We start from the raw sequence: 26379 nt of genomic DNA, 5'->3' as shown, positions 1-26379 counted from the left end.
CACTGAAGACCTGATAAGCTCAGGACACAGTGGTCTGGGGGACAAGGTGGGTCGTTCGTTCAGTAGGTGCTCCCCCAGCTGGGGGATCACAGTGTAAACACAGGACTGCCTTGGTGCAATTTACATTCTCATGAGAGGAGCGTCACACAACAAACAGCTCAACAAATAGATAGCATAATTTCGGACTAATAAAAATGCTGCCTAGAAAATAAAACGGTGATACAAAAGTGAGCAATGTGGTTGGAGAGGGGTTTGCTTCTTTAAATAAGGAGGTCAGATGGCCCTGATCAGGCCTGGTAGGGGTGGAGGGTGCTCTTGGAACAGGGAAGAACAAGTACAGACACCCAGAGATGGAACTGTTTGTCCTGCAGGAGGCACAGAAAGCAGGCCCATGTGCCTGAGGGTGAAGGGTGGCTGTGGATCACAGGATAGATGCTGGGTCATTTAGACCCCAAGAGAAGGGGGGAATTGTTTGGAAAGTGATAGGAAACTGCTGAGAAATTTTTGAATTTATTTTTTATTATTTTTATCTTAGTATCTTATATTACCTTTTGACTGTGCCTTGAGGCATGTAGGACCTTAGTTGCCTGACCAGGGGTTGAACCCATATGCCCCTACATTGAAAGTGTGAAGTCTTAACCACTGGACTGCCAGGGAAGTTCCGCTCTGAGTAATTTTCAGCAGGGCAGTGATACAATCTGATTTATGTTTCTAAAGATGCTTCTAAGTGTGGTGCAGAAAATGGACTGAGGTAGGGCAAGCTGATGTTCTGGGTCCAGAAGGGGCAATGAGACCCTTTTGTAAACATAGGTGATAGGAGGCAAGGTTTAGCTGGCACACGTGACATGATGTGCATGTACCCAGGACCTGCAAGGCGACTGAGACGGGAATCATTAGGCTTTTTCCTCCTCTTCTTTCTCTCTTTTCCTCTCTCCCTCCCGCCCTTCCTCCAAAGTTTTCTCGCCTCCTCTGGCCACCCACCTCCTCAGCCCAGGCCTGTGTGTGCCCCTGGAAGGACCCCCTTTTTTTTTCATGGAGAAGAGTTCTGGCAGGTGAAGGGGGTGGAAGGCAGCCAGCCAGGCTGAAAGCTGTGGGGTCAGAGTTCTGCCTCGCTGGCGACAGGGCAGTGCCCGATTCTCTCAGCAGTGGGGAAGCACATCAGGGACTGAGGTTGGAGCCCACCCACCCAGATGGGAAATGAGTTGAGCTTGAGGGAGAGGGGAGTGAGTACTGAGCCTCTGGAGCCCTGGTGGAATCTGGACACCATGAACCTGCCAGCGCGCTCTGCTCAGAGGGGGTGGCCCTCCGCACAGACGCCGGTTGTGTTTGCCCAGGACTTCCTGTGACCCCGTGTGACTTGAGCACTCTCTCTGCCGTTCCAGTCCAGTGAGACGCCAAGTTCTCCAAGTCCTCTGAATCGGCCCGGAGCCAGAAGTGAGATGGAAGAGAAGGTGATGTGATTTGAACTTGTGTGTGTAACTTCCTTACTTTAACTTCTGTTTTTCTTTTTGTTGGGTGAGCTGCTGCCTCATTTTTCCATTCATAAATGCTGCCTTCATCCATTACTTTAAATCCCTTCAAAATGCAACCAGTGGTAGATGTTGGCATCTGTTTCCATGGCAATGCAATGGCTGGACCTGAACCCTACTCTGAAAAACCGCCACACTCTCGCCAAGTCTGTTTGGAGTCTCGGGTGTCGGTAGTTTTCCTAAGAGCATCGTGCATTAATGCTTCAAGACACTGGTAAGCCATTGAAAAAGACATTCAAGAATACCTGAAGGTGAAGAGTCTGTAAGGGAAAGAGTATCCTTCTATTTGTTGTTGTTTAGTCGCTAAGTCGTGTCCAACTCTTTTGCGAGCCCATGGGCTGTAGTCTGCCAGGCTCCTCTGTCCGTGAGATTTCCTAGGGAAGAATGCTGGAGGGGGTTGCCACTTCCTCCTCTAGGGGATCTTCCCGGCCAGGGGATGGAATCCACGTCTCCTGCAGTGGCAGGCGATTCTTTACCATTCAGCCACCTGGGAAGCCCCTCCTTCTTCTTAGAGATGCCCAGAAAAGACCATAGCATTTCTTTACTTATGTGTTTACTTATGTGTATTTCTGGTTTTTAACTTTTCTGCATTCCACTGAAACCTGGGACATTGCCTACAGGAGCCTGAGGAGCCCTGTGGCGATCACGTGATCAACAGGGGACTGTCCCCAGGTCAGGGGGTGGCTCAAGACAGTCCCCGCACCCAGATGCAGAGGCCCAGCCTGAATAACTAGACTTAAAACACTGCATTTAAATCTCAGCTTCAAATGCTTCATCTGTGTCTTCCGTCTATCACATTTGGCTCTAACTCCCTTTACTCATGCATTCATTAGGGGATGGAAATAAATGTTTAATTCCTATCTCTTCAACACAGGTTTAGAATTTGACGCCTATCATAAAGATAACCATAAATAAATAAAGTCTTAGGAGACCAATGACGAATTATTTTTCCTTCCTTCCATGCTTCTTGTCATAAATTATTATTTACCGAGCATTTACTTTGCTCTTGGAGCTAGCTGTCTTTTATCTTTGTGCATAAATATGGAGGGTAATTGCAAAAAGCAAAGCCATTGGCTAAACCCACCGACTTTGCACTTTACAGCACACAGCCAAACAGGTGAACCCTGGCCTCCACGGATGCTGCGGAGGAGAAACGTGGGGCTGTGCGTGCTCCCTGCCTGGTATGGCCAGCACCCTGGCCTCCCTGCCTCCCTGTGAATTCTCTGAAGTTACCGGCCTGGTTTCGACTCAGCCTGGCCTCTGAGCCTGGGTCTCTCTGACCTGCTTAAATGTTTACAATTGGTCTCAGGTTATGGTTGTTAAGTGACCATACCCGTGTTACAGAGCTGCAAGTGATTCTGCAGTTCATCCTTTGAAGAACTGCCCTTCACCTGGGGTCTCCTCTTTTTCGCTTTCAATGCATCGGTGCTCTGTGACTCTGGCGCGATTGTGCTAAAGCATTTTTGCCGATAACAAATCTTATGCCCTAGGTGGAGAAGTTATTGTTCCTCCTTTCAATAAATATTTATTGACCACTTAACAAGTGAGATTTGCTACTTGGGCATAAAGAGGATTGATACAAAGGTGAAAACAAAGATACGTTCCCTGTGCCAAAGGGGCTAAAGTAAGAGCTGAGGTGTGTACACGTCTGTGGCAATGGAAGGCGCTTAGAGTTACAGTGTTCTTAGCATAGAGATGAGCTTGTCCAGGGCTTAGCAAACTACTGCTTATTTTAGGCCTCATGGCCGTAAGGTTGCCACTACCAGACTCCCCTTTGTTCTGCTCTTCCTTTGTGGTACAAAAGCAGCCACGGTCGATGGTGTTGCTGTGTACCAGCAAGACTTTACCCAGACGGGACCCCTGCCTCTGACTTACTGACCCCTGATCTAATCTAACCCACATGTCACTCACAGCAGGAAAATCAGTCCCTGAGAGATTAAATGGCCTTTACCAGTTAATACGGATATCACTGGTGAAACACATGCTGAGTGTCTTTTGGTTCTAAACGCAGTGCTCACTTCACTGTGCCCATGAGACCCCCGCGCCTGGCAGCATCTCCTGGGCCAGGCTGGGCCAGGAGCAGACTCTGACAAGGGCCGCCATGCCGGATTCCCTGCAGGCTCTTCTCTCAGCTGGACTGACTTCATCTTTTCAATCTCCACTGCAGGTTGCTCCGGCTAAACCATCCCGGCCCAAAAGGCACCTTTCTTCCGCCAGCACCATCGAAAGTGTCAACCTGGATGCCATCCCCCTGGCCATCGCTCGACTGGATAACAGTGCCGCCAAGCACAAACTGTCCATTAAGCCAAAAAACAAGAGGGTGTCCAGGAAGCACAGGCGACTTGTCGGGGTATGTCTGGCCTGGCAGACATCCTGGTGCTGCCTAGTGCGGTGGGCTAAGAGGGGCCTATGGGAGGGACTTAGTCTCTCCCTGTCAGGGATGTGGCTCTGTTGCCGGCACAAGGGTGAATGGGCCCATTTCCTTTCCACCACCCTTCCTGACCTGTTGCTCCGCATCAGTGGCTGGTGGACCTCAGAGAGACAGGCTCCCTTCCGAGGGGCTCCAGACATTTTGCTTTGCAGCAGACAGATGGTTCACTGTCCTGAGCCACGGGCTGAGTCAAAGGTTCTTCAGTTTGATTAGACTTCTGAGTCATAAGTTTCAGGGGACATTGATGAAGTGCTAATCTTATTTTTCCTCGCCTCCCTATGCTGGGCTACTGGTTTTCCTATGATGACACATGTGTGTTAAAAAAAAGAATTTGAGGATGACATAGAGCGAGGAGACCCAACGGTTGAAGCTCTTCCCTGCCTGAGGTGACCTGTGTCTGTGGTGGGAACGTGGTCCCTCTTTCACGACTAGGAGGGCCACCCACATCGGTGCATGGGATTGTAAATAAAGGTGGCCTGTGCAGAGGGAAAGCTAATTCTGTCTCCCTTACCCATGTTAGGATCGACAGAACGAGCACGGTGGCCTCCCGCATCAGCTGTCCCTGGACCAGAATGGACACCCAGGAGAGGACAAGCCAATCTGGCATGAAAGGGAGCCAGAGCCGCTGGACTCAGAGGAAGAGAAGCGACGCCAGGAAGAATACTGGCTAGAACTCGAGGCCAAGTGCAAACGGCAAAAGGCCGAAGCTGCGGAGAGGCGACGCCTGGAAGAGCAGAGGCTCCAGGCTCTGGAGCGGAGGCTTTGGGAGGAGAACAGAAGGCAGGAACTCTTGGTGGAGGAGGAGGAGGAGGAGGAGGGAGAGGAAAGAGAAATACAGCTAGAGGCAGAGAAGAGGCAGCTCGAAGAAGAGACGCGGAGCCTGGACGAGCCGGGCTCCCAGGACCCAGAGCAGAGGGAGGAGGAGGAAGGAGGACTCCCAGAGGCCGAGGAGCCTGTGGGCCTGGAGGAAGAGGCGCAGCACCTGGGGAGATGCTTGGTGCAAGAGGAGGAGGAGGCTCGGAGCCAGCAGGAGGCCGAGAAGCTGCGGCAGGAGGAGGAGGAAAGAGAGTTGGAGGAACTCCGAAGACTGGAGGAGCAGGGGCAGCGGGCAGCTGAGAGGCAGCGGCTGGAAGAGGAAGAAAGGCAGCGGGAGCTGGAGGAGGAAAAACGGATGGAGGAGCTTAGGAGGCAGGAGGAGCTCAGGAGGCAGGAGGAGCTCAGGAGGCAGGAGGAGCTCAGGAGGCAGGAGGAACTGGAGGCCCAGAGGTGGCGGGAGGAGGAGGAGGTGAGGAAGAGGGAAGAACTGAAGAAGCGAGAAGACTTGGAGGCCAAGAGGAGGCAGGAAGTGGAGAAGAAGCTTCAGGAAGCACCGAGGGTGGAAGAGGAGAATCAGCTGCAGCTGGACTACAAAAGCGGCTTGAGGAGCCCGTTTCAGAGCGACTTAGCAGAGAAAGCAGAAGAGCAAGAACACCCGAAACTCGAGAAGCCGAGAGAAAACTCCGAGAAACCGAGTATCTGGGTGAAGCAGAGCCAAGAGGCCATGGAGACATCGGGGGAGCAGCCCGGAAAGCAGGGGGACGTTCCTGGGGATCGCGGTAGTGGCCGGCAGGAAATGAGGGAAGTAATCAACATGCAGCCTCCCCAGAAGCCAGAGGCCCCCCGGGAAGAGATGCTGGCGCCAGGAGAGAAGGAAGCTGCCGCTCCAGAGACAGACAGAAAGGTGGAGGAACTCAGATGGCAGGAGGTGGATGAGCGGCAGACCATGCCCAGACCTTACACTTTCCAGGTGTCCTCGGGAGGGAAACAAATTCTCTTCCCCAAAGTCAATCTGAGCCCGGTGAAGCCCATGAAAGATGAGGGGCTCACCTCAGCTCCCCAGGAGCCCAAGGCCCCCAAAGCCAGCCCGGCCTCCCACGCCCTGCCCTCGACCCTGAGCATCCCCCACACGGCCATCCTGGTCACCGGAGCCCAGCTCTGCGGCCCGGCCGTCAACCTGAGCCAGATCAAGGACACTGCGTGCAGGTCTCTCCTGGGCTTGTCGGAAGAAAAGAAGCCGGTGGATGTCCCGGCCCTGGAGAACGCAGCCCGAGCCCCGGGGGAACCCCGGGCAGGCAGTGCGAAGACCAGGCCCCCACCGGAGTCTCCGAGCAGCGCGGCCGCGCTCGCTGAATGGGCTTCCATTCGCTCCCGAATCCTGAAGGGCTCAGAGAGTGACCAGCGGGGCGAGAGAGAGCAGGCTCGGGCCGGGGATGAGCTCACGCCCAGGGGCCGGTGTGATTCCCGGGGAAACCTCCGGAGGACCCCGCCCGTAAATGCCAAGTTCTCCATTAAGCCTGCCTGGCAGAAGTTCTCCGATGGGGGCGGGGAGGGCTCCAGACCCAGCGCGGAAGGGGAGAGCGTCAGGAAGAGATGCGCGCTGGATTCCGGCGAAGAGCCGGTGGCCCAGCCCGCTGCTGCTGCTACTAAAGAGGCCCTGAAAGCTGCAGAGAAACCCAGGGCGCACCAGGAGCCAACGGCCACCACAGAGGGGTGCAAGTTTGCCAAAGACCTTCCATCTTTCCTCGTCCCGGGCCTCCCTTACCCGCCACAGAAAGCAGTGGCCCAGGGGGAGCCCGGGACCACTTCAGACGGCCAGACCGCAGACGGAGCAGGAAGGCCAGAGCCCGCGATGCCAGCTGGGGAGGACAAAGCGTCCCTTTTCGGAATAAAACTGAGAAGGACCAACTACTCCCTGCGCTTCCACTGCGACCAACAAGCAGAACAGAAGAAGAAGAAAAGGCACAGCAGCGCAGAGGACGGTGCCGACGGGGCGCCGGCGGCCCCGGGGAGCGCACACGGAGAGCCGGAGACGGAGGCCGCAGCCCCCAGGCCTGGCCCCTTGCTCCCCGCCGAGAGGAAGCCAACGCAGGCCCCCTGGAAGGACTCCTCCGAAAGCCCTCCCAGCCTCCCTCCTCCTGCGGCCCAGCCCGGCCCCCCCCTGGCCGGCAGCCAGCCCCCGGCTCCGGAGCAGGACAAGGCAGCCAGCAGGTTGCCCCTGGCCCAGAAGCCAGCCCTGGCCCCCAAGCCCGCGGGCCAGACCCCACCATCCTCCCCGCTCTCCAAGGTGAGCAGGCCCTACTTGGTGGAGCTGCTGACTCGCCGGGCGGGGAAGCCCGAGCCGGAGCCCAGCGAGCGGTGCAAGGAGGGCCGGGACAGCGGCTGGCCGCCCTTGCCCCCGCCGCCTGAGGAGAGAAAGGAGCAGAAGCGGGAGAAGGAGGAAGAGGTGGAAACCGAGAGGAAACCGGCCTCCCCGGCTCCATCCGCTGGGCAAGAGAAGCCTGCCCCAACGCCCGAGGCGGGGAGGAAAGGTGCGTAGCTGTAGATCGCAAAGCTCTGCCTCTGTCCATCCTCCTGAGTCGCAGCTAAAGGCAGAACTGCCCAGGGCCGGAGGTAGCCCCTGCAGCTGTTGTTGGAGCACTTCCCTCAAATGGAGGCCGGCGCCCCTTTTCCCAAGGGCCCCGACTCCTGAGTCAGAGTGGGGCTCTGCACTTGTCTTTACAGTTTTGGAAATGTGGACTGACCTGTGTGTCTGCAGCTCACACCCATTAGTGACCCTTACTTAGACAAGTAGTAAGTTAGGTGCTGCACAGACGGATACACTTTAGGTTGACCGTGAAAGTGTTAGTCGCTTAGTCCTGTCCAGCTCTGTGTGACCCCATGGACTGTGGCCCACCAGGCTCCTCTGTCTATGGGATTCTCCAGGCAAGAATACTGGAGTTGGTAGCCGTATGCTTCTCCAGGGGGTCTTCCCAACCTTGGGATCCAACCTGGGTCTCTGCATTACAGGCAGATTCTTTACTGTCTGAGCCACTAGGAAGCAGGTGTCATTAATCTTTATGAGGGGCCTGTAGAGTGACGATAAAGACTGATTCCTGCCCCAGTGTGTGCGCTCTGTTTCTGGGCAGTAGCGACAGAAACTAAGGAGGTGGGACCTTAGGGGACTTTTCACTCGCCCCCCAAGGAGGTGCAGTGTGCATAATCGACTTTGTTTATGCACAAGGCCCTGCATATGCACCCCAGCCCACCAGCTTGCTACTGTGAAGCCCTCTGGTAAGGAAATTTTAGGGCAACCCTTACTCCTGGCTGCCCCTCGTGTTTCTTCATACTGGATGTTTGGGGCAGTGTGGTGATCCCTTGGTTTGACTTTGGGGCCCCAAGAAACTTCATCTGATTTTTCTTTTTGGTTTTGTAGAGTAGGTGGTCAGGTGTGGGTCATAGCCCAAAATTTGCTCCTCAGGTTTTTCTAGGGAAGGTTTAGGTAATTGTTTAGATTTGGGGTGGGTTTTGCAGAGAAAAGAACTCCCTCAGGGACATTGGTTTGGTTACTTGCCTTACGGAAGACCCTATCGTCCTTTTTAACCAAGCTTTCCTTGGCTCCCTGGACTGGCACATTGATTAGCAGCACCAGATCATATCTCCCTATTGGTTTCTGTTAGTCCTGCCGAAGTGGAGCCCATTTTCACATTTTTTGTTGTTGTTGTCTTATCTCTGGACTGGGCTGTAAGGGTTAGCTGCAGTAAGTCCCCGCAAGCCTGTTAAGAGCTGTGCCTTCGATTCCCTATGGTCTTGTGGATCTTGTGGACATAAGCCCCACTGGTTTTCAGAACTAGGTGTTTTGAGGGCCGGTCACTGAGATTGAAGCCTTAAAAGTTGACGTCCAGAAGTGAGGGTCCAAATCCTTTGCTTCTCAGAGAGAGAGAGAGAGAGCTCCCTCCTGGTTGTGGAGCACTGTACCCGGGGATGGGGTTTATGGTGAGATTGTGTCTCCGTCTCTCTGACCCAGTTCTATGATTGGTTTTTGTTTCTGTTCCCCTGATGTGCTGGAGTCAGTCAGCTAGTTTCTGGATCTCTTTTCAGAAGGACTTGTTCTGTATGTGACTATAAACATGGTTGTCTATGGGAGGAGTGGAGTTCAGGATCTTCCTACGTCACCGTCTTGAAGCAGAACCACTGTTTTCAGTTTTGACTTTAGCTTTTGTGTTGTTCCCTTGTGTGGTATCATCAGAGCTTCTCTCACCGCTGACCCGCTCTCTTATTCTCTTATCTTCTCCCAGAGAAACAACGCCCTGTTTTCTGCTGCTCTTAGAGAGATTCTTCTAATTTTTACCAAAACCTGTTGCTGCCCCTGTTTTCTTTCTCAGTATTGAGATTCTGGGCTGACAGTCTCTGCTAATTGAATTTTTCTTTATTTGGTAGAAAAGAAGTGTGAGAGCAAGGACCGCATGATGGTCTCTACCTGAGCCTGTTGGGGTTTTACACTACAACTCCAGGCCTGGGCTGACCAAATTCTTTAGCTGAACACCTATCAGGATAAAAGTGTTAAGCCTGGACCTCCAATTTATTTGTTAATTGTATATATATAGTACCATCCTTAGCTAAAACCCATGGAGCACCACATGTACTGAGGGTGAGATTCACTGAAACAACAGTGGATGTAAATGCACATTTCAAATCATGGTGCAGATTTTTATTTTATTGGGCCAACTTCTTGTCAGATCTGATTTCTTCACGGAGTCTCGGGCAAAGAACATGACAGCTTTGCTGTGTTCTTATGCTTGCATTATCAGTAGTATGTTTAATCTGTTTGTTTGCTGGAATTTCATTACACCACCTGTCCATTTCATAAGAGATCATTTGGCTCAAAGAAGATATGATATGTCATAAGCTCACTGAACTGCAGAGCCTCAGTACAAATGATCAGGGTGAGTGAGGACTCGAGTGGAAGGTCTCTCCCTGCATCACATCACAGGGCTTCCAGCTTCCCTTGAGTCTGTCTGTATTTTCCATTTTTTTTAAAAATTGAAGTGTACTTGGTATACAGTATGGTGCCAGTCTAAGGTGTATAGCATAGTGATTCATTTTTTGTGTATTTTGTTTGCAGATTCTATTCCATTATAGGTTATTCCAGGATATTGGGTACAATTCCCTGTGCTGTTCAGTAGATCCTTGTTGCTTTTTTTTTTTTTTTTGCATATTTTCTATATAGAAGTTTGTATCTGTTAGTTTTTTACTTCTGATCTGATTTATCCCTCCCTCCTCCCTCTCCCCTTTGGGAACCATAAATTTGTTTTCTGTGTCTGTGAATCTGTTTCTTTTTTGTATAGTCATTGCGTTTTTGTTTTTTTTTTAGATTATGCATATCACATAGTATTTGTCTTTCTCTGACTTTTTTCGCTAAGCATAATATTCTGTAGGTCCATCCATGTTACTGCAAAAGGCAACATTTCATTTGTTCTTATGACTGAGTAATATTCCACTGTGGCTGCTCTTCCATAGGACAAACAGAAGCCAGTAGGGAGATATGGTCTTTACACTGCTGATCAACATGCCAGTCCAGGAAACCAAGAAGATGTAGTGTGTGTATATATATGTATGTGTGTGTACATATTCGTGCTAAGTCGCTTCAGTTGTGTCCGACTCTTTGCAACCCTATGGACCGTAGCCCGCCAGGCTTCTCTGTCCAAGGGGTTCTCCAGGCAAGGATGCTGGAGTGGGTTGCCATGCCTTCCTCCAGGGAATCTTCGTGACACAGGCATAGAACCAGCATCTCTCACATCTCCTGATTGGCAGGTGGGTTCTTTACCACTAGCACCACCTGGGACACCTGTGTATACATGTGTGTGTATTGTGTGAGCCCATATATAAACATACAATATATACACACTCCACATCTTCCTAAGTCAGTTATCTGTTGACAGGCACTTCGGTTGCTCCCACATCTGGACTATTATAAATAATGCTGCTATGAACACTGAGGTGCCTGTATCTTTTTAAGTTAGTTTTCATTTTCTCCACATATAGACCCAGGAGTAGAATTGCTGGATCATGTGGTAGTTCTATTTTTAGTTTTTTAAAGAACCTCCATAGTGTTCTTTGTAAAGTTCTCCACAGTGATTACACCAATTTACATTTCCACCAACAGTGTAGGAGGGTTCTTCTTTTTCCATATCATCTCCAGGATTTATTATCTATAGACTTTTTGATGACAACCATTCTGACCTGTGTGAGGTGGTGTCTCCTTGTGGTTTTGATTTGCATTTCACTAATAATTAGCAATGCTGAATATCTTTTCATGTGCCTGTTAGCAATTTGTGTATCTTCTTTGGGAAAATATCTATGTAGGTCGGTTTTTCAGGAAACATTTACTTGCGGCCGCGCTGGGTCTTTGCTGCTGCATGTGGGCTTTCTCTAGTGGTGGTGAGCAGGGCCTGCTTCTCATCGCTGTTCGCAGGCTTCTCGCTGCGGCGGCTGCTTTTGCCGCGCAGCCTGGGCTGTGGGTTGTGGGCTTCAGCGGTTCTGGTTCGGGGGGCTCTAGAGCTCGGACTCAGTGGTTGTGGTGCGTGGACTTACTTGCTGCGCAGCATGGAGGATTTTCCCGGACCAGGGATCAAACCCACGTCCTTTGCATTGGCAGGTGGATTCTCAACTACTGGACCATCGAGAAAGTTCTCAGGTCCATTTTTTAATTGGATTGTCCTTTTTTTCCCTATTTTTTTTGGCTATGCTGCATGTCATACAGGGTCTTAGTTCCCTGACCAGGGATCAAACCCGTGCTCCCTGTAATGAAAGCATTAGTCCTTTGACATTTAACATAAAGTAATTATTGATAAGTATATACTTATTACCATTTTAATCCTTGTTTTCCAGTAATTTTTATAGTTCTTTGTTCCTTTTGTAGTTTGATGATTTTCTTTTGTAACATGCTTCAGTCTTTATTTTTGGTTTTTGTGAATCTATTATATGTTTTTGATTTGTGATTATGATGGAGTTCATGTATGTGGACCAATGACTAGATCTGCTTGCTTTAAACTGATAGTCATTCAAGTTCAAATACATTTTAAAAGATCTAGTTTGATACTCTCCTCCCTCATGTTTTGTGATTTTGCTGTCCTATTTTACATCTTCCTGCTTATCCTTTTACTATTTATTATCATTATAATTGCTTTTACACTTTCTTGTTTGTTTGTTGATCTAAGTACTGGATTATTTGGGGGGCTTCCCTGATGCCTCAGTGGTAAAGAATCCACTTGCAGTGAAGGAGATACAAGAGACTCGGGTTTGATCTCTGGGTCGGAAGATCGCTGGGGGAGGAAATGGCAACCTGCTCCAGTATTCTTGCCTGGGAAATCCCATGGACAGAGGAGCCTGGTGGGCTCCATAGGGTCACAAAGAGTCGGACACAACTGAGCGCACACTGGATTATTTAGGTGATCTGCAGTTCTTACTATAGGTTTGCCTTTCCTATCATGATTTTCCCTTTCCTAGAAATTCTTCTTTTCTAATTAGAGAAGAAACTTCAGTATTTCTATTAGAGTAAGTTTATTATTGCTGAATTCTTTTTAGTTTTTGCTTGTTTGAGAAATTTTTTCTCTCTCCTTCTATTCTAAATGATCATTTTATTGGGTAGAGTATTCTCAGTTCCAAGTTTTTACCTTTCAAGACTTTAGATACATCACTTCACTCGCTTCTGGCCTCCAAAGTTTCTGCAGAGAAATCAGCTCATGGCCTTACTGGAATTCCCTTGTAAATGACTGTTTTTCTCTTGTTGCCTTTAGAATTCTCTCTTTAACTTTTGCCATTTTAATTATGATATGTCTTGTGGTTCTGTTTAGATTCATTTTGTTTGGGACCTTCCAAGCTTCTTGTACCTGGATTCCTGTTTCCTCCTTTAGCTTTGGGAAGTTTTCAGCCACCGTTTTTTCAAATACGTTTTCAATCTTCTTTCTCTTTTCTCCTTTTTAGAACCCTTATTATACACAGGCTTGCAAGTTTTATATATACCATATATCTTGTATGTTGCTTTCATTTGCTTTTTAATTTGTTTTTCTGTCTTGTGTTCTGATTGGGTGGTTTTCATTATTCTGTCTTCCAGGTTATTTATTCTTTGTCTTTTAGCTGATGGAGGAGCCTGGTGGGCTACAGTCCATGGGGTTGCAAAGAGTCAGACACGACTGAGTGACTTCACTTCACATTGCTCTTAGATTGCTTTTTTTTTTTTTAATCCTAGCAATTGAGTTATCTATTTTTGATTGGTTCGTCTTTACAGTTTCCAGTTCCTTGTTACAGTGGCCTGAATTTCTATTAGTAATCTTTATTAATCCAGTTAGCATTTTTACTACCACTGTTTTGAACTGGGGTTGGGTAGACTGGTGAGCTCTGTTTCATTATTTCAGGGAATTTCTCTTGCATTTTTAATTGGGAGTAGTTCCTCTGCCTTTTCATTTTACTTTATGAGTTTAGGAGAAACATTATCTGTTGTGGTCTTGGAGTATTTTTGCATGGGTGCATCCCTGTATGGATTATGTGTGTCCAGTGTCTTTGGTATGAGGGCTGGCTTGATACGGATGCCAGCCACGTTTTTCCTGAGGTTGTGCTGGCCAGCATCACCTTGAGGAGGGGGTGTGCTGGGTGATCTAGAGCCCAATCGGGGTGTGAGATGGGACTTCCCCATTGCTCTGTGGCTCTTGCCACGCTTTCAGCAGGGAGGTCTGCTCCCCAGTCTTAGAGTAGCCTTGTGGGTCAGGCCGAATCAGGCTCTGTTCTCCTTGAGTGCATGCCCTGCTCCAAAGGAGGAGATTGCTGAAACACACAAAGCCCGTGCATTCACAGAGGACCTACACACCTATGTAGGAGCTCTGCTCATATTCAGCCCAGGGTTCTGTCCCTTCCTCGTTGTGTTCATCCCAGATCTAGTGTATGGCTGTGGAGTGGAGAGACTGTGGCTACAGGAATTGAGATGGTCATATGCTGCCACCAGAAGTCTGGCTGCCTCTGTGGCACTTTTCTCCCAGGATGGTCTCCTCCAGAACCAGCACTGAACTGGGGTGAGGAGAGGGTGGGGCATTCTTGCTAGGCTGGGAGGCAAAACTGGGGCAGGCTTCTGGGGGGCCACCCAAGCACATGCTGACAGTGGCCACGACCCCACCCAGATCACACCCCAGGGCCCCCAGTCTGTCTCTGAGTAGCTGGACTAAGTCTTTTTCCCAGGGGACTGTTGGCCCAGGTCACACGCCGAACTGCGGTGTGGAGTGAGGCCGAGGAGTTCACCCAGCTCAACAGGCTGGCAGGCACCAGGGCAGAGCTCTCTCCACTTTGCTGGTTGACAAGCCCGTGCATGCACCGTCCTCATGGGTAGGTCACTGCTTCTGCAGCCCTCTGTCTGTCCCAGAGGTCCTCCCGGCAGCCAAGGGGCCTTGTCTCCTCCACAAAAGACACTCGGACCGGGATGCCCAGTCTGTGGCTCAGTCTGTTAGCTCCCCAGGGTGAGGGTCCCCGAACAGGGATCAAACCCGTGCCCTCTGCAATGGACGTGCAGAGCCCCAACCCCTGGACCAGCAGAGAGTGCCCAAGAACACTTACTTTTGTAGAGCAGTTACTGTATGCCAAACACTGATTTAAACGTTTTCACACCCCGGACCCCTTTTGATCATCACATCAGCCTGATGAAGCCGGTGCCATTCTTGGCTCTAGTTTATGGATCAGAAAATGAAAGCTTGGAGAGGTTAAGTAGATTTTCTGGGGTCACATAAAGTCAAACTCAGGTCTGCTCAATTCCAGAGCCCAGTTACTCAACCTCCGATCCTCTCCACCTGGGAAGCTTGTTGCCCCGATTTGCACGGTCCACCGTGGTGAGAGCGCAGACTGGAAGTCAGAAGTCCTCGGCTCAGGCTTCAGCTGTGCGCTCAGTGACCATGGTCACTGCCCTTGATGGCTTTGGACCCACGTACTCACATCTATCACGTGAGGGCAGTGGGCCCAAACCGCCGTTCCTCACTGCCTTGCTCAGAGCCCTGGTGCCCTTGGCAGCCCCTCTAAGCAGCGCAGACCCCTTTTCCTCTTTCATGCGTTGGGTCCGCTTGTTTCATCAGGGGACGGTGCGGGGTTGGGGTGGGGGGAGGAGGAGGTTCCACTGAAAAAATGAATTTTAAAAAGCAATAAAAAAAGAACAGTCAACTAACTAGCTGGGTCCTCTGTAGGCCAGGTGTGTTTTGACAGTGGAGACAGTTTTTTCTTCCATTTTGAGGAAAGAGAAATGCTCCAGTTTTTTCCGTTGAAGATGCTGCTTCCCCACCCAGGGTAGTCACTCAGGCGTTGCACGCTGTGCGCCAGAAGGGATAGCTGACGGCTGCTTGGGCTGATGAATGTGTCACAGTTTTAGGGGACGAGGGACCGAGATGAGTGAGCGGTTAGTTTCGGTGCAAACCTGCTTTTTGTCTTGACTGATTTCTGTTGTGGGGTGGTGGGGGGTGGGGTCCCACATGGCCAAGCAATTCTCTGACACCAGCTGGTGTCAGTTCAGCTCGGTTCTGAGTCCCTCCTGGAGACATCATTCGAGTCCACAGGTTGTGGGCTCAGTCCCACCAGACTGCCGCCACACTAGGTGCCAGCTGCAAATCCACACTGTTCGCTTAGTTTGCTAGAGGGTCTCACATAACTCAGGGAAACATTTTACTTACTAGGTTATCAGTTTAAAGTTTATATGTGTGATGTGCTCAGTCATTTCTGATTCTCTGCCACCCTTTGGATGGTAGCCCACCAGGCTCTGCTGTCCATGGGATTTTTCAAGCAAGAAGACTGGAGTGGGTTGCCATTTCCATCTCCAGATTTTCCTGACCCAGGGATCGAACCTGCATCTTGCGTGTCTCCTGCACTGGTGGGCAGATTCTTCACCCGCTGAGCCATCAGGGAAGCCTCTGTGTACACACACACACACACACAGACACACACACACACACACACACACAAGTTTATATAAAGAGTATAACTCAGATGGAAGAGATGAAGAGGGCAAGGTATGGGAAATGGGCATAAAGCTTCCATAATTGCCGAGCTAGTCACTCTCCAGCATCTGTATGTGTTCTCAGCTTAGAAGCTCTCCAGACTAGTCCTTTTGGGTTTTTATGGACGCTTCATTACATAGTTGTGATCAATTAAGTCATCAGCCATTGATGACTGAACTCAGCCTCCAGCCCCTTGCCCCTCCCCAGAGCTTGAGGGTGGGACTCAAAGTTCTAACCCTCTGATCACATGGGTACTGCCAACCAGACTCCATCTTTACATGCTTCCCAGGAATCACCTCATTTAGCCAAACAAAAGAGACCTTTATGCTCTCATCAGTTAGGAAATTGCAAGGGTTTTAGGAATTCAGTGCCAGAAACAGGGACAGAGATCAAATATGTATTTCTTACAGTATATCACAGTCAGTCTTTTTTTCCCCATAGAAAAGCCGATGCTTCAGAGCAGACACTCCTTAGATGGCTCCAAACTTGTGGAGAAGGTTGAGACCGCACAGCCACTGTGGATCACGCTGGCGCTGCAGAAACAGAAGGGGTTTCGGGAGCAGCAGGCAACTCGGGAAGAGAGGAAGCAGGCCAGGGAGGCCAAACAGGCAGAGAAGCTCTCCAGAGAGCACGTAAGTAGCCTGGTCTTCGGCTTTAACTCTGAGCTCGGCTCGCTCTTTTATTTTTTAGCATCACAAGGCTCGCGGGGTCTTAGTTCCCTGACCAGGGATTAAACTCAGGCCCTGGCAGTGAAAGTGCCAAGTCCTAACCCCTGGAGAGCCGGGGAACTCCCAAGCTTGGCTTTCTTTTAGTTCACAGGATTTAAAACAACAGCAACGAGAAAAGGCTGGCCAGGAATGGTGGAAAATACTTAGATAGTAGAGCAGTAAATCAGTTGACCACTGTTAAGCCAAAGAGGTATTTTCAGTTAGAAAGTTGATTTGGTTTCCTTATGCTCTTGGGTTAACATGATTTGGCAGAATCCTCACACACAACAGCTATATGAAAAATGTGAAAATAACTTTATTTTAAGCAGTGGGTCGAGAGGATGAGGAGCCTTGCTCTGTGGCCCTGACTGTACAGTGTGATGGGACTCTTCCAGGAGAGCATGCAGCAGCCCCTCGTTGGGACATGTGCGCCGAGCTGGGGCCCAGGGTTGAGCACACACCGCTCCCTCTGCAGTCTGGCTCCTCCCCTGGGAGCAGAAGATGGGGCCAGCTGATGGAAACCTCCAGGCGGCTTTGCCCTGCACGGTCCGTCCTTCCCTGTCTTTCGGATGAACACGTGCTTCCCCTGACTTTCTGTCCATGCAGGTCAGCGTCACCCCGCAGCCTGGAAGCAGCAGCGTCAGCAGACCTGGCTCCCTGCACAAGCCCGCGGCTCAGCCAGAAGAGAAGAAGCCGGAGACGCCAGTGTCCAGGCTTGAGCGCAGAGAACAGCTCAGAAAGGCCAACACTCTTCCTACATCAGTGACAGGTAGAGAGAACAGGTCCATTTCTACTTAAGTGTACTTAAAGGTTTTTTCCCTTCAAGCATGTTTTGTTTCCTCCAGTGTAAAAACTAGCACAGCATTTTAGGCATTTCAGAGCATAAGCTGTCTCACCACCCCATTCATAAACTTTGACATGGATAAATATCACTAGAAACATACCTACTATCAGTGGGGTGATGATACACATTTAATAGCCAGGTCTTCAGGGATTGGAGATACCTGTAATTTGTAGTATTTGTCCTTTTCTGTGGTGTAAATACTCCCACCCATGGCTAATTACAGACTACCAATGTGATGGAAATGGCAACCCACTCCAGTTTTCACGCCCGGAAAATCCCATGGACCGAGGAGCCTGGGGGGCTACCGTCCATGGGGTCGCAGAGTCGGACACGACTGAGCAGCTTCAGCTTCAGCTCAGCTCAATGTGATATCAAGTGGCTTGTTAAGTTCCTCAGCCTTTAACAAGGTGATATGAGCCTTCTCCACCTCCACTGCCTGTGGTCCAACAAAATGAGGTTTTTTGACTTCCTGTAGCAAGGAAGACTGCATACCACAAGAACCGTCTAAACAAAAGAAGAGACAAGATTATATTAGGATGTGGGGAAAGGGTGAATTTTAGGTAGAATTTAAATAGAGCCAGTGTTTTTTGATAGTCTCAAAGTCAAGTAGTTGACATCAAGCCTGCGCTGAAAAGCGGATTCAGGAGCCTGTTTGCTTTGACTCCACATGCTTAAGACCAGTGTGAGAAAGCTGTGTGCGAAATCCCCTACCTGCAGCTCTGCCCTGGCTGAAAATGGAAACTGCTTCTCTGAATCAGGGTGATCCAAGTGGCTCAGATGCTCCGGGCAAAACTGGGCTGGCCCCTTGTCACTGATGTGAGTTCAGACAGCTAAGTTCTGACCCCGCTGTGACATAAGAGAGCACAGCGGTTCTGCTCTAAGTCCCGATGTTAATGAACAACAGCAGTGTTTATACAAATTCAAGACATGTAAGAGACACGGGCAAGTTAAAAAAAAAATCTTTATCCTGTTACAAGGTAAAATGATCTGATAATGTTTATGACCGTTTCCTTATTGCAAGTCACCTGGAGGATGGAGAGTTTGAAAGCGCTTCCTCTCGGGGGCTGTTAGGGTCCCTGTTTTCCCCAGTAGGCAACCCTGTTCCTCAGAGGACACCCGCCCTCTAGACCCAAGATTTTTTTATGCCTTAAGAAATACCTGCTAGCTGAGATCTGGAAATGTAGACAGGTCTCATGAGGAAAGCTATGTTTACTATTTGGTGTGGAGGAAAAACACTTTATATTTGAAAACCACATTGGAACATTTTCTCAAGAACCCTCCAAGGGGCTTACTTCATTTGATCTTATACCTAGGAATTAAGGATTCTAAACATCGTATTGATAAGGCTCAAGAGAGAATTCTTTCAGAACGATGAAAGCTCCAAAGTCAACAACGAGATCAACCTTTGTCTGCCTGATTTCTTGGAGACGCCAAAGGGTACATGCAGTTCAGAGTTGGCTCCAGCTTAATAAAGCAAGCCTTCTTCTGAAGTTTTGTCTTTTTAATCAGTATTTCCAGAGTTCTGCATACCTGTAAGGCCACTGCCATAGGCACTACATATGACCCAAAGATAAGATGGGAGCCTTCACCATACAAAGCCTCTGAGGTCTGATAAATAGTGATAGGAGACAAAGGAATTTGTTAGACAAGTCTGAGTCACAAGAGCAGGCAGGATGCATGGGTCTTGGAGGGAGGAGGGACCCAGGGCATGCTGGGTAGAGGAAGTGGCTTTTAACCTTACCAGCTAACGAGTGCAAACTTCAAACTACTGGTTTAATCTTTTTCTTCATCAAAGTGACTGGTTGCATGACTTAGGATCACAGAACTTACTTATTATTACTGTTATTGTGCAGGCATAGCTTCTGTGCACAGAAAAAACTGGGCTTCTAGAAATTCTCTGAAATTAAAATTGACTGCACTGTGATCACTGTAATTCTGTATGCAGCCGTTAGGATCACATAGGTTTTTTCCCCTAATTTCTTCTTGCCAGGGATGCTCAGTGCTTCAGTGGGTTTGCTTTCTTAATCTCATACTTGTGATAAATCAAAAAAATGTGGCTCTGACTTATGTTCCTTTCTCCTTTTCCTTCAAAATCTAGTGGAGATCTCTGATTCAGCTCCCCCAGCGCCACTGGTGAAAGAAGTCACAAAGAGGTTCTCCAACCCAGATGCTGCCCCCGTGTCAACAGAGCCAGCCTGGCTGGCTTTGGCCAAAAGGAAAGCCAAGGCCTGGAGCGACTGTCCGCAGATTATTAAGTAAAGAGTGACTCTTACCCATTCTTATTGCAGTCATTGGCTCTTCTCTTGCCCTTTTTATTTATTTATTTTTTATATGAGGTAAAGAAAACCAAACTAGGGAAAAGAAGCATGTTTTATAGGCTCTAAAATAATGTTTAGAAACTGAACTGGTGGTGTTCCTTGTAAAGAGTGTATTTGCACAACCCTAGGTCCTGGTGCCTTGAGCTCCTCCTAGTTTTGAAGAAAAAATTCCGTCCGAGGGACCACATGAAGTAAAATCTCTCGACTAAGACCTCACAAGAGCCTGCCATACCCGTTCCATGGCCCTTCCACACACACACACACACCCACACACCATTCAGAACATGTCCTTTTGCCAACCTTTGTAATATTAATAGTTTTCTTGATTCTTTCCTCCAATTTCTTTCCTCTAAACCATTTATTTACCTTGTGCTTGGGGATTTCTACCCTTCTCTAAAGTCACAGTGAAAGGACAAGAATGCCCATTCTCCTGAATGCAGTCACCGGGAACAGCAGGTGAAAAGTCTGGTTTCCAATTCTGTGCCCGTCTCTGCTTCTCAAGGTTTTGCCCCCACCGGAAACTGTAACATAGCGAGTCCATTCACTCTTCTACTGTGTTGTTGAGCTACAGGCCCTGTTACACCAGAACTCTCCTTAGGGACATGTTAACCATTTGGCCCAGCTGGCTCCTAGGGAACATTTTTATTTAAATGTTTAAATAATAAATGATTTTTTTTTTTTAAACTACAAATTCTCTGTCTCTGAGAATCCCCATTTAGTGTAGTTGTTCTTAACAAGTTCAGACTCTATCCCAGACCTACTCAGATGCTGTAAGGATGGGGCCAGATTGTGTATATTCTGGTAAAAATTCTTCAGATAACTTCTGATATATCACAAAGGGTGAGAAGTGTAGGATACACTGCTTCTAGTGCTACCTCCTTTTGAAAACTCCGAAGGAGAGGCTCACTTCACCCAAAGCAGCAAAAGTGAAACAAGAAACATAATAAAACAACCTCCAAACCAGCCGTTTATTATGGAGTACAAGAGGCTACTGACATTACATGTCTCTGAAAATCTTTGAAGTTGCTAGGGAAAGTTAACAGGAAGACAAGATTTGAAGCCTTTTGTACTAAGGACTTCCTGTGGGGAATTTCTTTCTTTACCATAGCCAAGTAATTCATATTTAGAGTCAAATGTTCAATAGCATTAAAACATCTCAAGAGTTTTAAGTGGCCTTGTTATTCTACACAAGATTTTTTTAAAAGGTGTGGGGGGAGCTTGGCAATTTAAAAGCCACAAGTATTCACTTTTATTTCCCTAAATTTGCTTTACATGAAACCCACATATTGCTAGTACATTACATTTCATGATGTTGACATATTCCCTTTTTCGTCGATTCTGATTTCAAAATCTAAATACAAATCCTTTGCTTAGTGCAGCAGGGGAAGAATTACACCCTACAAAAACACATTTTATTAGTCTTAGTATCATTTTCTTTATGTTTATGCATTGACAGTGTGCTGTTATTCTATTATGTACCTTAAAGAAAGGATGAGTGCAAAGATATTTACCATACACAAGGCATTTTCTTTCTGGAAACAATGACAGCCTCATGGTAGTACCTGGCATGTGTGGTGAAGTGGATAGTTGTACTTTCGCAAGTTGGAGTTACCATATATAGTGGACCTTCAAACTGTTAAGAATCAATGGGACGTTAATTTTCTTAATGGCTGTGAGACGCAGTTAATATTCCACTGCACGTTTTCCACACTGTTCATTTCTAAATCAAATATGTAGGCATTTGTTAGCTTCGATGATTTCCTCACAAATATAACACTTTTTTAATATGAATCTTTCCACTTAGAGCCCTAGAATTATAGTGCTACATTAATTCTTCTGCATTGACCTTTTCTTTCATGCTGTCAGCTTTGAATAATAATCACAGTAATGGCAGAGAACAGGCGAAGAAATCAGGTCATTAACAAAGAATGGTAGATAAGTCTGTACTGGCTTACCACTGAGCCCATGCAAAGGAGGAGAAATACCTCAGTTTAAAATTTTCCATCAAAATCTTTAAAAGAAGAGCATACTGAGGAGAAGACAGTCATAGCACTTACTTCCAACAGCTTCTAAAGGCTATATGTTTAATACTTCATGTAAAAATTACTCCAAATTTGCACTAAATACCAATGAAGTGTTATTTTTCTTTAGTTGCGTTGCAGTCTTTTCTGATCAACAAACTATGGGGGAAATTCTGTAAAGCATATGAGAATTCAAGACTTTTAAAAGAAATGAATGATTGCTAGTTAAATACACAAGCTTTTTTTTTTCTTTTTTAATTTAAACAAACATACACTTCTGGCAAGGTTATAGATGATTAACCTCTGTTCATAAGACTTAAATATACAAAACTAGAGGTTTTTTGTTTACTTTTTTTTCAAGTGCAATTGTTTCTTATACATGTTACTATTATCATTTTAGCCAGTTATTAGCAAATTGTAGTATGTATTGTCTCTTCTTGTGACATTTAGTTTTAATTGCTTATTTTAAAGCAGAAACATTAGAATTACAAGTGTCTTGCAATATTTTTATCAACAATAAAATGAAGTAGACTTAACAATGAAAATACCTTAGTGTGATTTTAATATTATTTTGAGATTTTGGTTGTATAAAGTTTTAATGTAAATGTCCATTATTGAAGGAAAAAGACCTTTCAATAAAAAATACCCACAAGATCTTTGGCACTGATGGAATTTCCTTTTGAAGTTTTTACTGATTTCAGTGACCATCTACAGAGAGCTTATATTTGCATAGCTTTTGTTAAGAAAAATAAATTTCAAGGCATTTTATAGGGTACCTTATTAATTTTTAATTAGATATTTTTGGAGAAAAATAGAGTAGGGGACAAATAAAATGGGCTTCCCTGGTGACTCAGATGGTTAAAAAAATTTGCCTACAATGCAGGAGACCTGGGTTTGATCCCTGAGTTGGGAAGATCCCCTGGAGATGGGAATGGCTACCCACTCCAGTATTCTTGCCTGGAGAATTCCATGGACAGAAGAGCCTGGCGGGCTACAGTCCATGGGGTTGCAAAGAGTCAGACACAACTGAGCAACTAACACTTCCACTTTTTCACTTCAATGAGTAGGGGACAAATAAAATGTTTATCTGAATCCTAAATTTGAATTGGTCTGTGTCTCAGACAAAATGATCTTACATCCTCTTAAAGTATGGGCCGTGGAACAGCAGCATGGGCGCAAGCTGAGAGCATGTGAGAAACAGCTTAGGGCCCCAGACCAGCCCTACTGGCTCGCGGGGCCAGACAAGGGCAAATGGGGTGACGTGAGCAAGGCGCTTGCCTTGGGTGCCAAAAAGGTAATCAAGAACGGTGCCATTTTAATGCAATATATTTTTTTTAAGATTAATGGAAATTCCATGATGAACAAGTGTCAAAATTTTAAATAAATACGGGGTATTACTCATTTTCCCTTTTGCCTTAGGTCCCAGTGTGGCTCAACCAAGCCCCTCCCTCTCAATTGGACTAGGCGTTTAGCAACAGCTCCAGGTGGTGAATACATCAAAGGTGAAGCAGCATGGATCTGAAACCTGGCAGAAGTTTTGTTGTTCTTTTGGGCTGACCATGCCCTCAATGCCCTTCCTGTATTTGGGGAGGTCTCCGTCTTGTGGGTCTTGGCAGAGGGCGGCACTCGCCTCCTACTATGGTTGGAATGCCTGTTAGGTGCTTTTCTCTACTCTGCTGGGCGTGACAACATGTTTCACCTCAAATTGGAAGGGACTGTGGATTGGGAGCAACTGACCAAAAGATAGGGGAACTGTGAGGAAGTCTGGAAGTGATAGGGGCCAGTGTCTGCTGTTAGTGGGGTCAGCCATAAAGTAAGCATTTAGTTTCAAGGACAGCAGCTGCCTTCTGCCCAAAATGATATGATGATTTTAGGCATTCCTTATTTCTGGCTGTATAGCTCTAGCCCTCTATAATTCTGCAAGAGACTTAATATTCTTTTAAAAATTCACTCTGGAGGAGACTGACCAACATGGCAGTCAGGCATCTTGAAAGACCCTGAGCTTATCTCCTTTCATAGGCACACCAAAATCCCAAATATTTCCAGAGCAACATTTGATGATAACCACTGGAACCTACCAAAAGCTCTTACACAACTTAAGCACAATGAACCACAACAAAATGGATAAATGGTAATATTCGAGATATGGTCAAGTCCTATATCTTTGGAAAGAAGACCCACAAATGGGAGAATAATTATATCGGAAAGGTTCTCCCAAAGGACTTCGAGGTCTGAGCCTCACATTGGGGTCCCCAGACCAGGGGTCCTGCACCAGGAAGATAAGCCCCAGAGTATTTAGCTTCGAAGGTCAGTGAGGTTTACTTTCAGGACTCCCAGAAAGCCAGGGGAAATAGAGAATTCATCTTAAAGGGCACACATAAAATCTCACATGCTCTGGGTCTCAGGGCATAAGAGAGAATTTGACAGACACCTAGGTCAGACCTACCAGCTGATCGTGGAGTCTTTCGGAGGCAGGAGGCAGCTGCAGCTCACCCTGGGGACGCAGACACTGGCAGCAGCCATCCTTGGGAGTTCCTTCTACCACATGCGCACTGGTGTTGGCAAGACCATTGTGGAATCTTCCCTTTAGTTTTTAGCCCCAAGATGTAGCCCTGCCTGGCTCTGGTCTTCAGGGAGCCAGCTCCAACCTCTGGACCAGCCTCACCCAGGGCAGACACCAGATGTAAGACAGCCACAATCCTGTAGCCTGAAGTCCCACCAGCAGCCCAGGCCATGTCCTGGATGACATGGGCCTGGGTCCTTGCCCCCTGCCCACTAGCAACCCAATAAAAGCTTTGGGATATCTGAGGCCTTGTACCCAACTGTGTCAGGAACAGCCCCTCCCCTCCCCCTCCTTCCCAGCAGTGATCTGAAAACAGTTCTGGGACCCCCGGCCTCGCACGTGGACTCCAGGACCTGCCTCTGCCTGTCAGTAGACCAACACTAACTCAGGACTTGACTTCACCCACCATAGAGTGGGCAACAGCCCGGGAGTCTTCTAGACCCTGACCACCCACCATAGAGTGGGCAACAGCCCGGGAGTCCTCTAGACCCTGACCACCCACCAATGAGCCAGCACGAGCCCTGGGCCTCCTGGGGTTCTACAGTCAGCTACCCTTGGCCTGGTCCTACCAACCAGGGGCCAGTACCCTCTGCACAGGGCAGGGCTTAGCAACTAACCTGGCCAGGAGCTAACCAAGCCTCCCAGACAGCCCACATAACTTGCTCAGCACAACAGAAGGACCCGCACGGCGGGAGCCACCAGAGCATACAGCTTGGGCGATGAGAGGGGCGCGCACTGCTGGGACAATAGGATGTCTCCTACAGAAGACCACTGCTCTAAGGCTGGAAAACACAACCAACCTACCAGAAACATAAAGTACCAGCAGAAACTTAGGCAAAATGAGGCAAAAGAGGAACATGTTCTAGACGAACGAACAAGATAACACCCCACAAGAAGAACTAAGTGACGTGGAGAAAGGCAAATACCTAAGAAAAAAAAGTTCAGGGTAGTGATCATAAAGATGATTAGAGAATCCAGGGAAAAAATGGGAACACAGAGTGAAAGTTAAAGGTTTTTAGCAAAGAGTTGGAAAATATAATGGAGAAGGAAATGGCAGCCCACTCCAGTATACTTGCCTGGAGAATTCCATGGACAGAGGAGCCTGGCGGGCTACAGTCCTGAGGCCATAGTCAGACACGACCGAGCAACTATCACTCACACTCACTAAAAATATAAAGAATATGCAAAGATGAAGAATAACTGAAATTAATAATACACTAAAAAGAATCAACATAAACTAAATGGTACAGATAAATGATCAGTTACCTGGAAGACACAGCAGTGGAAATCACTGATGCTGAAGAGAAAAAAAGAAGAAGAAATGAGGACTATATAAGAGACCTCTGGGTCAACATCAAATGCACTAATATTCACATTACAGGGGAGAAGAGAGAGAGAAAGGGGCTGAGAACACATTTGAGACATTAATAGTTGAAAACTTCCCTAATCTGGGAAAGGAAACAGACATCCAAGTCCAAGAAGTACAGAGTCCCACATAGGATTAACCCAAAGAAGAACACACCAAAATACTGTAATTAAATGTTAAAAATTAGAGAATATTAAAACCAGCAAAGGAAAAACAACAAATAACATAGAACGGAACTCATAAAGGGCTATCAGTTGACTTTTCATCACAAACTATGTAGGCCAGAAGGGCAACATATTTAAAGTGATGAAAAGAAAGCCTACAACCAAGAATACCCTATCCAGCAAGGCTCTCATTCAGATTTTATGGAAAGATCAAAATCTTTTCAGACAAGCAAGAGCTAAAAGAGTTCAGCACTACCAAACCAGGTTTACAAGAAATATTAAAGGAATTTCTCTTAGTAAAAAAGGCCACAACAAGAAAAATGAAAATTACAAAATGAAAAAGTTCATTGGTAAAAGCAAAGATTCAGTAAAGGTAGGAAATCACCCATGCACAAAGCTAGTAGGGAGGTTAAAAAAGCAAGAATATGGACGTATGGGCGTGAGAGTTGGACCATAAAGAAGGCTGAGTGCTGAAGAATTGATGCTTTCATACTGGTGTTGGAGAAGACTCTTGAGAGTCCCTTGGACAGCAATGAGATTCAACCAGCTCATCCTAAAGGAAATCAGTCCTGGGTGTTCAATGGAAGGACTGGTGCTGAAGCTGAAGCTCCGATACT

General features: G+C 47.5%; 1 protein-coding gene across 4 annotated transcripts in view; it reads left to right on the top strand.

Annotated features, from left to right (window-relative positions):
- The window catches only part of CRACD (capping protein inhibiting regulator of actin dynamics), a 282251-nt gene extending 261926 nt beyond the window's left edge, over positions 1 to 20325 (top strand). For all 4 annotated transcript variants that reach the window (XM_065914365.1, XM_065914362.1, XM_065914364.1 and 1 more), the window contains 6 exons: positions 1383 to 1451; positions 3697 to 3879; positions 4481 to 7307; positions 16221 to 16411; positions 17093 to 17255; positions 19429 to 20325. In XM_065914365.1, the coding sequence (XP_065770437.1) occupies positions 1383 to 1451; positions 3697 to 3879; positions 4481 to 7307; positions 16221 to 16411; positions 17093 to 17255; positions 19429 to 19589 (3594 nt within the window). In that variant the 3' untranslated portion in view covers positions 19590 to 20325. The remainder of the gene's footprint in view (positions 1 to 1382; positions 1452 to 3696; positions 3880 to 4480; positions 7308 to 16220; positions 16412 to 17092; positions 17256 to 19428) is intronic.
- Positions 20326 to 26379: the final 6054 nt, after the last annotated feature.

Source organism: Muntiacus reevesi, chromosome 22 (assembly GCF_963930625.1).
Source record: "Muntiacus reevesi chromosome 22, mMunRee1.1, whole genome shotgun sequence".
Lineage (NCBI taxonomy): Eukaryota > Metazoa > Chordata > Mammalia > Artiodactyla > Cervidae > Muntiacus > Muntiacus reevesi.
The sequence above is the reverse complement of the archived record's forward strand: the minus strand, read 5'-3'. Positions and strand labels throughout refer to the sequence as shown.